Below are 13408 nucleotides of genomic sequence, written 5' to 3'. Positions count from 1 at the left end.
AGTGAATCAAAAAACAAAACAAAAGCAACAATCAATGCACACAGAATAAAAACTAGAAAAATAACTAAGCCTAACCTTAACCACTTACCTAAATGTTTGCAATTCTTTAACCCCAAACAGCTAACCAGCTAGGTCTCACAGCAAGTGTGTAGCAATTTGACTACTGCACCACACATAGATCTATCACAAATACACCATACATATTCCATGTAGTAGCTTTGTAACACAAAATAGAGGCACTTCACGTGTGCATATGCATAGCGTATTCCTTTAATTCTTGATATAACAGTGAAAAAAAACACTAAACCAGTAAAGTAAGAAATCTTACTGACATAAACTTAAATGTAACTTATTTTCAGCTCATTTACTTTCTCTCCTTGAATCTAAGCTTCCATCAACAGGTGCCTCTTAGTTTTTAGTCTTGTTAAGTCCCAAATTGTGTCACATAGTTCAACTGAACTGACTAAAATAAACCAAAAGAAAATGTATAGAGCCAAAAAAAACAGAGCTTAAAGGGGAACTATGCAGTTTTTTTTTTTTAGCTCAATTTACCTTAACTGAACAGCTTCGGAGTCATTGGAATGGTTATATGACTTTTTTTTCGGGTTGAATGGGGGTCGTCTCGCTTCCCCCTAGCACCTGTGAGCGGAAAAACCACCCTTGCAACTTTCGGCCGGCGAGCCGCCGGCCTCAGGGTCAGGAAGTATCACGAGATATCAGACCTACAAGCAAAAAGCGAGAAAACAGCGAAGAAATAACGCCTCTTTAAAACTGGTTCAGATCCTTGGTTTTGAAGACTTGAGGGTTGAGGTAAACAGGGTCTTAGCCCTCAGGGCCAGAGTCAGCATCTTCTTTTAAACACTTCTAAACCTTCTGCTTATTTGTTTTTATATACAAAATGAAACAAGGAAAAAGTACTAGTCAGAAGAAAGTATAGTTTATGAATAAGTATTTTTAACCAAGCCACAGAAATAAATATAACATGCCTGTGTTTGCAGGGCAAAGATGTTAAAAACACCTACGTGTTTTTGGTTTTTATGTATCCCATAAACACTTGGTTTCATATTCAGGTTGCTCGAGGTGCTGTTCTTGCATTTATTCACTTGCATTTTATTTTATTATAATTGCTTTTAAATCCATTTTAAAATCTATTTTTTTCCTCACTTTTCCTTTTAAGCATGTCTAAACTCTTTTAAATGTCTAGTACAACTCTTCTTGGTCTACTAGTTTGGACCTGCAGCTAGTTACCTACGAGAGTGTCCAGTCATCAACCAACAAAAAACTAGAGAAAAGATCACCTGTCACATTTTCTGACTAAATCCATATGTTGTTGCCACACAGTTCGATATTCGTCTGCTTTCACCTTGTAATCACTCCAAACTTTTTCTCATTTCTGTTAATCCTTCACAAAGAAAGAGAAGTACTTTCATGGTCTTAACATTTCTTTCTAACACCCGTACGTGACCAGCCTCTATCTTTTCCTTTCACCTGGCCAACACACAACTCTTCACCTGCAGAGCCCCTGTTGTTCTGCTTTTTCTCTGTAGATGGTTATCTCGGCACGGACGGATAACTTTAAGGTCCCCTCCACTGTGCCAGCCAGACCCAACCCAGACACCATCAGATAAAACACCATGAGGTGCTCTTCATTGTTCTGCTAATCTTGGCTCCATGTGGGCAACCCTGCTGTGCTTAGTTATGTGGGTATATACTGTACAGGTTTGTGGGTAGCTGGATGGCATGTATGAGGGAGATCTAAGTTTGAGAGTTAATAGTTGAGAGAGAGACAGATTTTTTTTTTTTTCTTCAATGTATTTCTGACAAAAGATTTTTTACTTAGGTTTAGTTAGTGCATTTTAACACCCAATTCCAGGATTTTTTAGATGAGACATCAGTGTTCGAACTATACCGTGCCCTTCGGGGGAGCCCACTTTCACGTGCGCTTGCGACCGACTTACAATGACTTACAAAGATACATAACAGCTACAAGTGTAGCTATGCACTACAGGATTTACCCTATTATACTTTATCGACAGGAATAGATAGGTCAAACAACAAACAGCCACCCACAAATAGTCTATAAACAAAGCATCAGGCTGTCTTTGAGATTTCACATTAACAACGGTTAAAGTTACTCAGGCTACCGAAGAATACCATAATTCCTCCGTTCAAAAAAGACCTTAGCAACGCACCCCAAGCTTCCACCCTTAACAAACAGCCATGTATATGGGCTCTTCCAGTCTCTCCACTGCTGGCTGTTCCAATTTAACGGGAGAGAGAGGAGCAAGAGGGGTTAGGATCATCTTCAACCAGAGAGGACATTATTTCTTCAGCTTCTTCTTGCGTTGACACCCCGGTGGGAGATGTGCTAACACAATTTCTTAGTAAAACCAAAATGAATTAAACTGCCTTGTTTTCTTTTTGCCATGGCTATATGATGCTTACTGCAGAATGGATTTCAAGGACTTTGCGCGCCGATTAAGGGCCTCCAACGTTTATATTTTTTCTGTGAATCTTTGAGTTAACATGTACTAAACATGAGTTGAATTTGCACCGCAGCGCTGCCACGCCTTGTAGAGTTTAGATTCTCTGCCCGAGCCCGACCCGGACCGTTATTTCCCGCCACTATCCTTGGGCCGGGCCGGGCCGGACCATTTATCAAGCATTTGTGTTTTTTTTAATCATTACTTTAGCCTAATTGGGTGGGGAGAAAGCTATGCCATAATCAGAACTATTATCTATTTAGGCCAAAGTAACAAATGTGTCCAAAAAGTTACACAAGTTGGACTACAGTTACAAAATGCAACATGTGTCATGCGCGGAGTCTCCTCCTCTCGCACGCATCACACCGGGGCTGCGGCCTGTATTGTGGAGCTTAAGTGCAACAAGGAGCTTGAGGATGTAAAGAAAAAAAGAAAAACGGGAGAATTACCCAGAGCCGGCCCGAGGCATAAGCGAACTAAGCGGCTGCTTGGGGCCCCCTGGCCACTAGGGGGCCCCCAACCGAGTGTTGTTTTTACCTCTTAACATTCGCCGACGGTCCCATCTGGGCTCCCGTAGTTCCGAATGGGCCCAGCCCTCCCCCCGCGCGTTTGCCATAGTGATAGCGTTACACAAACAACATGGCAGCGACACGGCAGCGACAGTGGCTAACATTAGTTATTTTCTTAACTACTCGTTTCATTACTTACTTACTTAACCGCAATATCCGCCAAAATGACCGGCAGCTCATTGTGCTCTGTACCCGGCTCAAAGTCACCTATTTTCGGATTACTGAACTACCGCCTACCTAACGGAGCACCATGGAGCACCGGACCCGGTGTTGAAGAACTCTGATGCGGCTCAACACATCTACTAGCTAAAAGCCGCTGATACGAACGAGCTGTGACGGAGGTCTGTAGCGGCTTACAACAACTAGCAATCGGCACTCTGTAGCACGGAGCTCCTCTTCGACGTTTGTTTTTATTTTTAGTTACTACGAAGGAGCTTGCTACAGGTATGCTACACTCATGAGACCATGGCATGTTAATGTACGTTACTCAGCAACAGGTGAAAACAGGAGCAAGGTTGCGCGACTAAAGTTAAAATTAATTGAACTTTTACTGAGGAACGAGAAGTGAATTACCTGTATGTGTGAAAACAGCTTTATCTCACGCATCCGTTTAGTGGTTGTTGAATATATAACATTATTATATAGGGGACAGTTGAAACACGTTTTAATTAAACGTAATTACAAAGCGATCGTATCGCACTGAAAGCTAATATTTTTTCACTAGCAACCTACACCTGTCTTCTGTCAAATACAGTTGCATTTTCAGCTTTGAACAAAACCGTTCAGGAATTATTACAGCAGAAGTGGGACGTGCGTAATGTTTCATGCGTCCCTCCTGGTCGGGACGCATGAAACAGCATAGGGGGACGGATGAAACATACAGTATAGCCATATAAACTTCCCACAACTTCAATATTTTACTATATATCATGAATGGTACTCCCAAAAGGTGTTATTTTAGATAGATTGTTGCTGGGCTATACGTCTTTGTGAATATCTGTTAACTTATTGCCGTCACCTTGAAGCGTGTATGAAGCGGTTTTTGAAATATCTTGCACTGTGGGTGATTCTGCCATTTTTATAGCTAGAACAGTACGTTTTCTCATTTAAATCATGTTTCTATTGTGGAAAATGTCGTTTCACAGGTTTGTTCAATATATAGCATAATATCATTTTTTCACTCTTTCACAGAGGGCGCCCCCCCAATACAATGATAGGGAAAACACTCAAACCAATATTTACATAAAATTGGCATGAATAATCATAATGGTATACATGCCCGTGTGTGTGTGTGTGTGTGTGAGATCTTGTCATTTGTCATCTGCAGATTAATTTTAAGTGGGGGGGGATCGATTTAAATCATGAATCAGATTCTTTGTGAAAAAATCAGGGATTTTTTTTGAGGCCTTATCGCCCAGCCCTAGTTCCTACTAACACAGAGTATGTCAGTATTGTTTGGCCCTGAAGCCCAAGTAGTTGGGTGAAGTCACTACCTTAATAAATCAAAAAGCAAAAGGCTATGAATCTGAACAAATTTAGGTATTGCCCTTCTCTAGCTGACCATCCCCAAAATGCACCAGAATACAGGAAATCACATCTACCAAATTCAAAATTTTCTGGGGGAGCACCCCCAGACCCCCCCATCCGTTTGCATCCACTTTTGGCCAAATACAATAGGGGGGGAGGGTCCTTATGCATGTATGTATATATATGTGCCCCGGGGGGACAGTAGTTCATAAACCTCACTGCATTCATTTATAATGTAACATTATAGCGTGACATTTGTGTCAATAATCGTCAAGCACAGGTGACTCCGCGAGGAAAGTCGGAGGTATGGAACCATTTTAAACAAGTCGTGGTAAGTGACAACATATGTGTAGGCTTTGTTGAGTGCATTAAGTGCGGCCGCTGTTCGCCTATGACAGCAAATAAAACGGGGACGTGGATGATGAACAGACACCTGGAGCAGGCTCGCCAAGGAAGAAAAGATGATAGTCAGCCTTCAACGTCCTCTTTTGTTACTTCTCCAAGCGTAGGCTCCCCCCTGAGGGCGAGGCAAGCGGGCAAGCCCTCACAGAGAAATACGTTGAGTTTTTTACTTTTCTTCATTCAGATCCATTTGCGATCCGTTCCATTCACATTCATTCATATTGAATAAACAAACAGCGCAGTTTACATGCTTCGCTCCTGTTGCATTATTCATTAAGATCATTTTAAACAGATTTTTGCAGTTCAAACAACTCTGAATTGTAGTTGAGAACGTCAGTTATAACGGCCCACGGATTAAAAAAGTGTCTGGTTGAAATCGGGCTCATAATTCCAGTGAATGTGTCGGGCCGGGCCGGGCTCGGACACAACGTGCACGGGCTCGGGCTGGGTCGGGCTTGATTTTTTGGGCCCGAACGAAGCTCTAACGCCTTGATGCTGATAACAAGAATAGCATGTATAGTATAGTATATAGTAGCCTATGTATACTATAGTATAGTTATCTTTATTGAAGTGAATCAGGTTCAAATTGCCATCATGCTTGAATGAATGATATGTTTGCAGTTTTACATAATAATCCACGATGATCACATTACAAAACTGAAATTGCACGTCAACATGACACATTGTCAATATTTTTAGAGACCCCCCAAAATTTCACAAATCACGTTTTGAGGGGAGCCCATGTCTTATTAAGGGGAGCCTAGCTCCCCCGTAGTTCGCACCCTGTGAGACATCGTCATTAAAATCTTACTTTTATAAATGCTTCCTTTATGCAGTTATTCTTTAGTTATCTTGCTCATATCTTCAATTATTGCTTTTTCTTTTGTGTGTGTTTCAAGAAGGCTCCCACAGCATTTGAATCCCCTTTTAAAAGATTTTAGAAGAAGGAAATGTAGTAAAAATAGATTCAATAAAAAAGTTTTTCTGAAGAAATGGATGGCCTTGGAATCCTGGTTTGTTATTCAAATATTACAAGCGCATGCATAAAGATTTTATCCGCTCTCTGTCCTCAGTTTAACACTACACATCCTATCAAATCATGATGATGAAGATCAACAGTTTTACTGAAGAAACTTTCATGTTGAGTTGAAAGTGATTGTACTCCCTTTATTATTATTTTTTTTTACTTTAGCAAAAACAACCAACGCTTTTATTTTGATTCAGACTGATGACCACTGACAAAAGGCCCCAAATAAGTTTGGTTTGGCGGGTCCTGTCTGGTTCGGGGAAAGATCTTCAGCTCTAGACCACATCATGTGTTCCCTCTGAATGAACCAGACAGAAAATTAAACGCAAACAGCATTTCTTTCAAGCACTTCATTTTGGTGATTTGACAAAAGTACAGCAGTCTTAGCAATCATCTGACTTTGTGTGACTTTGATGGTGGCTTGATGTTTATTTGTGTCCAGTATGATGATGTAAGAAATACGTGCCCTCCTTGCTGTGTGTGTCCTTCCTGCAGAGTGCAGCTCAGACTGTCAGCGCTGCACGGCAGACCTCCAGACGGGCATCGGCAGTGTTTGTCTGTGGTGTAAAGTGCCGAGGACCTGGCTGCTGGGCGATCATTGCGTCTCCCACTGTCCCCGGGGCTTCTACGGCTGGCACGGAGCCTGCATCAGTAAGAACGTTTACTCTCCTGCCTATACGCACTACATTACAAGGTCGGAGGTGAGCCAATAGCGGCCCCCATGTGGAAAAGCTGTAAGAAAAATGCCACCAATGCTTTTATGTTTTATTCATTAGTTAAAATATCTTTTATATTGATGTCATTTTGTTGACCTGGTACTGTAGGAGCGTGTGTGTGTGTGTGTGTGTGTGTGTGTGTGTGTGTGTGTGTGTGTGTGTGTGTGTACCCGTTTTACTATATTCGTGGGGTCCAAAAACCGGGGACTACAGTATACTTGTGGGGTCTGCACAGCCTGAACTGAAGGCATTTAATGGTCAAAATGTTATTAATAAGTATTCGAATATATTCGAATATTAATATTAATAAACAAACAAACTTCGAATATGATTTTTGGGCAAAAGTCAAAGCCCTAGTTTGAGAAAGCCTGTATCATTGTTTAAACAGTTACTCTGTACTAGAAGCTATAGAAGGTTTCATGTTGGTTAAGTATAGCCTTCATCATCCCCATTAGTCATAATTATTAACATCTTCGTCATTATACTTATTGTCATCACTCTCGTCAGTACCATCTTCGTTAGTATCGTCCTCATCATTATTATTATCCTCATTCTGCTCATCCTCGACATGCTCATTGTCTTCATCATCATAATCCCCCTGACTATCCTCATCCTTGTCCTCATTATTATCATCATAATCATCATCGTCATTATGCTGGTCCCCACGAGTTTAAAGGGCTGTTTGAGGTTTAAGACTTGGTTTTAGGATTAGGGTTAGAATTAGGTTATGGTTAGGATGAAGGTAAGGGTTAAGGTTAGGCATTTAGTTGTGATGGTTAAGGTTAGGGTAAGGGGCTAGGGAATGCATTATGTCAATGACAAGTCCCCACAAAGATAGTAATACAGACGTCTGTGTGTGTGTGTGTGTGTGTGTGTGTGTGTGTGTGTGTGTGTGTGTGTGTGTGTGTGTGTGTGTGTGTGTGTGTGTGTGTGTGTGTGTGTGTGTGTGTGTGTCCTGGAGACACCTTCTGTAGTGTGAGCTACCACACTGGTTTTGAGTTCTTTGTCTGGTGTTGTCTGTCTGTGTGCAGCTAGATTTTGTGACCACGATAGCGTCCCAAATGTGCAAGATGCAGTCACTAAACTTTACGGTTGTGTATTTGAAATAAAAATGAAGGCAGAGTTAGAAGATGGGTGTTCCCTGAGCAAGGGCACCGAAATTAAGTGGTAGGAAGTGGATAAGAAGCCATTGTCCCCGCCACACTTTACGCCCCTGACCCGATTTGGCGTGTCGGGGCTCCTGTGATCCCATGGCAAAACGGTCTCTTTAGTCAGGTTTAGTTTAGTTCTTTTTATTTTGCGGTGTAATCAATTCCGTGTACATCATCTCAGGCTTTAGCTGTACATGAGAAAAACTACTCCGAGATACACTCCCTGATTCAGCTTTAATGCCCAAAAGAACACCAAATCCACAATGTCCTCCCAGCTCACTGTTGATGCTTTGACGCTCAACTGCAAACTGTGTAGATATTGAAAACAAAGACTGGGCAGATATTCGGGGATTTGGAGGAGTTACTGTGTTTGAGATAGGGCTTTGACTCCGAACTTCGTTATTCAAATATTATTCGAATATTATTCAAATATTATTTGAATATTATTCTTTATATATTTTTTAAATTATTTTAAAAAATAATTATTATTTTTTATAAATGCGTTTGCTTGTAAACGTTGTTTTCAGTTCAGATTCCGAGACTTTTTCACGCATTTCAAAATGTAACTACACGTCGCAGCGACTCTCGTCTCTCGGCCGTGGCTTGGTAGCATTCCCCCCTAATTCTCAAAGAAGGCTGGCTTGCCCAGGGCCAGGCCAGCTCAGCGGCGTCTTTCTCCCATCGCGTTCCGCTGTCTCTCCTACCTACACCGGCCCCGCATCCTGTCCCTTCTCCCCTGTCTACCTGCCTGCTCAGTGCTGCTGCACATGAGGAGAGAGAGGGGAGGGCGGGGCTGCTCCTCAGTCACACAACAGAAGAGAGAGGTGAATGTTTCGGCGGCCACAGGAGAGAAATACATTGCATGCTCGCTGGACAATACTGGCGACTCTTTTTTATTTTACAGAAAGTCGCTGTCTTTTCTGAAAAAAAGTCGCTAAGTTGGCAACACCGCCCACACACACTGGCTCGACGCACACACCAGCACACGAGTATAAACATCAGACCACTTTACGTAGGCTACGGTGAAAGCTCCGAACTTCCTGTCGAAAGCATACTGTTTGTGTTTAATCCAGGGTCTGACTTTTAAACTGAAGGCGTTTAATGGTCAAAATGTTATTAATAAGTATTCAAATATATTCGAATATTAATATTAATAAACAAACAAACTTCGAATATGATTTTTGGGCAAAAGTCAAAGCCCTAGTTTGAGAAAGCCTGTATTATTGTTTAAACAGTTACTCTGTACTAGAAGCTATAGAAGGTTTCATGTTGGTTAAGTATAGCCTTCATCATCCCCATTAGTCGTAATTATTAACATTTTCGTCATTATACTTATTGTCATCACTCTCGTCAGTACCATCTTCGTTAGTATCGTCCTCATCATTATTATCCTCATTCTGCTCATCCTCGACATGCTCATTGTCTTCATCATCATAATCCCCCTGACTATCCTCATCCTTGTCCTCATTATTATCATCATAATCATCATTTTCGTTATCATTGTCCTCACCCTCTTCATCCTCATCATTATTATTATCATCACGCTCCTTTTGAGCAGCTCAGCAGCCATAGCCGCTGCCTCCACAGTAAGCTGCTATGAATGCACACAGATTTAAATGCAGAGTGTGAACAGGAAGCGTAAACTGTAAGAGCAAAACCTCTGGAGTCTCATTTAGCTGAGCCCCACGCACGCACGCATGCACACACACACACACACACACACACACAGATATATATATATATATATATATATATATATATATAAAACAATAAGAAGAGAGATCCAAATAGCACTTGTAGATACATATACACCCAAAATAAATCAACCAACATGTACCTAAAGAAAGGAGCAGCACAGCAATCTGAGAATGATTAGGGCCTTGATAGTGATTAGTGAGACTTATGAATATGTATTTTTTATTTAATTTTTTTAGATATTTTTTGGGGGCATTTTACGGCCTCTATAATCACATGAAAGAGGAGAGAGAGGGGAGTTGAACCTACGGCCACTGCATCGAGGACTGAGCCTCTGTATATAGGCACACGCTCTACCAGATTAGCCACCCAGGCGCCCAGATATGTATTTGTAAACTCAAGAATGTGGCTTTAATTAGAATTTTGCATGATTTAATTACATTTTTCAGAGTTTCAGTTTCAGAGAGTTTCAAGAAATTCACAGTGGGTATATAACTACAGGACTGATTTAAAACTGCATATACTGTATATCTCATGTAGTGTTCTCATTATATTGTAGTTTCATGGGTCAGTATAGCCTGGAAATCCAGACCCAAATCTGAAAGATTAAGGGTCTGACAATGAGTAATGAAAATGGCCCAACTCGAGGGGTGGCACCAAGCATGCATTTGAAAATATCACTGCACGCAATTGGATAACACTACGACCAATGTTCACTGACTGATTCCAAACTTCGACGTCGCAGCACTGTCGTCATCTGTTTAGCTCGCCTCTGGCCCACCTATATCAGATACACCGATGTGATTGGTGCAGCTCGGCAACAAGGACATAGTTAATGAGCATCATTACTCATTGCCAGAGTGACTGGCTGAGCAAATTTAAATTATGCTCTCACAAGAACTCTGGATTTCCAGGGTAGGGTCAGTACTGTTAGTTCCCAAATATAAAACATTGATATATTCTAAGACATAAGTTGCTTCATGTTTTACACTGTATTATACTATCTTATAACACATTTTTCCTTGTTGTATTCCATGACCCAATTCCTCCACATGGAATATTTTAAGTTTCCATTTCTTTTGTACCCAGAATGCCATCCTTCATGTGAAGCCTGCAGTGGGGCGGGGCCTCTCTCCTGTACTTCCTGCCCTGCCATCAGCGTTCTTTTGCCATCGGGTCTCTGCGCTCCCAAATGTCCCCTCGGTTACTATGACAACGGTCACAGGATCTGTCAGGGTAGGTAACCACTGCTGCATCTCACCTGGGAGATAAGATATCTGAAGAACCAGAGATGTTACTACACATCTGAGATTACATTGTGTTTTAATGACTTACAGGAGGTGGACAAAATAATAAAAACACCACACAGTACAGTGGTTCTAAATATCAGCTCATCTCTGAGGTCTTGTTCCAATTCGATCGGCATGGTGAACATAACAAATATGTGTGCCTCCTGTTCATCTGTACTAATGCAGTTTTCCTTTCCACTTGCTGCATTATAAACGTTTAAAGTATTTGTGACATACGCACCTGCAGGTGAAGCATAAACTCTCTGTTTGTACTTCTGCTAGTTGCTTTGAAAACATTTAATGCAGTCATGAGGCATTTGTTCACGCTGACATATTGCTACCTGGTATTCAGAATATTTTGACTTAAGCTCAACTCAACAGCCTTTTGTAACTTAAAAGTACTCAGACAGCGAATACTGTACCTCTGCCAAGGTTTCTTAATATAATAAAAAATAAACATAGTGATAGGCAATCACAGGATACATGTGCCAGAGTTTTTTCATTCAAGTACCTGCAGCTAGTTGATGAGAAAACTGCAAATATTCATAAATGTCCTAACTTGACTTCATGAAAACCTTTAAAAGATTCCTGGCCCTGCACAGAAAATTAGCCATTTTTGCTTTTGTCCAGCATCACCTGACTTTCTACCAAATTATCTTTTTTAAATATGTTGATTATTCTTTGAGATATCCTGTTAACCAATCAAATCAACACCTTCTTGTTGGATGGAAGAATAATAATAATAATAACAATCCTGTAACTGCAGCCTGAAGAGCTGGTGGATCATTTGCAAACTAAACAAAAGTTGTGCGATAAAAGTGTCCCGAAATCATGATGGCAAATGTGAAACATGATAAAGCCACATAGTCAGAATGTTCAATAGGTTATTTAGACCATACCTGGATACGGTGGTGGAATGTAACTAAGTACATTTACTCAAGTACTGTACTTTGGTACAAATTTGAGGTACTTGTACTTTACTTGAGTCTTTTCATGCCACTTTCTACTTCTATTCCACTACATTTCAGAGAGACATATTGTACTTTTTACTCCACTACATTAATCTGACAGCTTTAGTTACTAGTTATTTTACAAATTATGATTTTTGCACACAAAACACATGTAGTTTATAAACTATGGCGTTTAATTATAAATTAAACTGCTTTGTACCCAACAATATACAGCGTATATATATATATAAAAGTCCAGCTGAAATGATTTGACAATTTAACACTCAGTTGATCGAGAGAACTGTTTTGATCGTTTCTAGTTACTAAAATGTGAGGATTCTTCAGCATTTTACTTGTAGTAATTTAAGTACATTTTCCTGATGCATAATTTTGCTTAAGTAATATTTTCAATGCAGGACTTTTACTTGTAACAGAGTATTTTTACAGTGTGGTAATAGTACATTTACTTAAGTAAAGGATCTGAATACTTCTTCCACCACTGCTTAGATACAACAAAGCCACATTCAGCTAATCTTTGGTGATGGCAGGTGTTATTACGTCCTGCAACCAATCCCCTCTGACCGTCTAACCTGATCTCCATGGCGACCTTTTTGTCTCCGGCAGCATGTGACAGCCAGTGCCTGACGTGCGACATGACCGGGGTTTGTGCGTCCTGCCGCGACCCGGCCAAGGTGCTGCTGTTCGGAGAATGCCAATACGACAGCTGTGCCCATCAGTATTACCTCAACACCACGACCCGGGCTTGCAGAGGTACGCTGCCGTCGCCATGGCAACCCAACACACACTGTAGTGGTACAGGGAGGGTGAGGTGGGAAACACTGGATTAATAATGACGATATGTAGTGCTCCCTTTATGATACTCATAAATTAGTCTCCATCTATATTGCATGTAGTGCTACATGGAGTTTATGGGGTCCATTGATCAAGTAATAAACTGTGGGACCACATATGCAAATCCCAAACAATGTGTGTGCGTTTTAACTCGGTATTAAATCCAGTGTGCAGAGAAGTTGATGAATGAGCCTCAGAGGATCCATGTCCAGACTGAATAACTTGTCATTTTTTTCATTTTGCATGCAATAACTCTGTTCATTTATTTAATTACCCACTAACCAGCCCAGGCCACATCATGTCACACTGAATCTCACTCCTTTTTATTGCCAAGTCACAAATAAGATGTGTGAAAATATGTTTTGCCTCCATTCTCCTCTCAAAGAACGATGATTAGATGGGATTTAGGTTCAGAATGCGAACAGCCCAACTGGCTTAACACAGATATCCACTTTAATTCACAGAAAGCCATTTCATGTGAAGCTTACTTCCCACAAACGTCTCCTAGCAGACTTCGCTTTATCAGGGATTTGGTTCAGTGTAAAGAGACTTTTCAGGTGCCCAAAGGAACGGGCCCCTAAGGTGACCACCACTTCTCATGTCTAACACGGGATTAGAAACTAAGCTAACTGCTAGTGTCTAGATACACAGTTTGATTTCCTGTGAGGCAGCTAGCAGTGCCTCCCACCTCGACAGGTGGTTTTAGCCATCCAGCCCTATCTCGCTCGTGTTTATCCCCCCAGCTAG

At 41.1% G+C, this 13408-nt stretch overlaps 1 protein-coding gene across 2 annotated transcripts in view; it reads left to right on the top strand.

The window, feature by feature from the left end:
• Positions 1-13408, top strand: part of fras1 (Fraser extracellular matrix complex subunit 1) — a 259913-nt gene that overhangs the window by 141931 nt on the left and 104574 nt on the right. For both annotated transcript variants that reach the window (XM_028577114.1, XM_028577115.1), the window contains exons 20-22: positions 6504-6659; positions 10660-10806; positions 12434-12580. In XM_028577114.1, coding sequence (XP_028432915.1) covers positions 6504-6659; positions 10660-10806; positions 12434-12580 — 450 coding nt within the window. The remainder of the gene's footprint in view (positions 1-6503; positions 6660-10659; positions 10807-12433; positions 12581-13408) is intronic.

This window comes from Perca flavescens, chromosome 5 (assembly GCF_004354835.1).
Source record: "Perca flavescens isolate YP-PL-M2 chromosome 5, PFLA_1.0, whole genome shotgun sequence".
Classification (NCBI taxonomy): Eukaryota; Metazoa; Chordata; class Actinopteri; order Perciformes; family Percidae; genus Perca; species Perca flavescens.
Note: the sequence above shows the minus strand (reverse complement) of the source record. Positions and strands in the feature narration are given on the sequence as shown.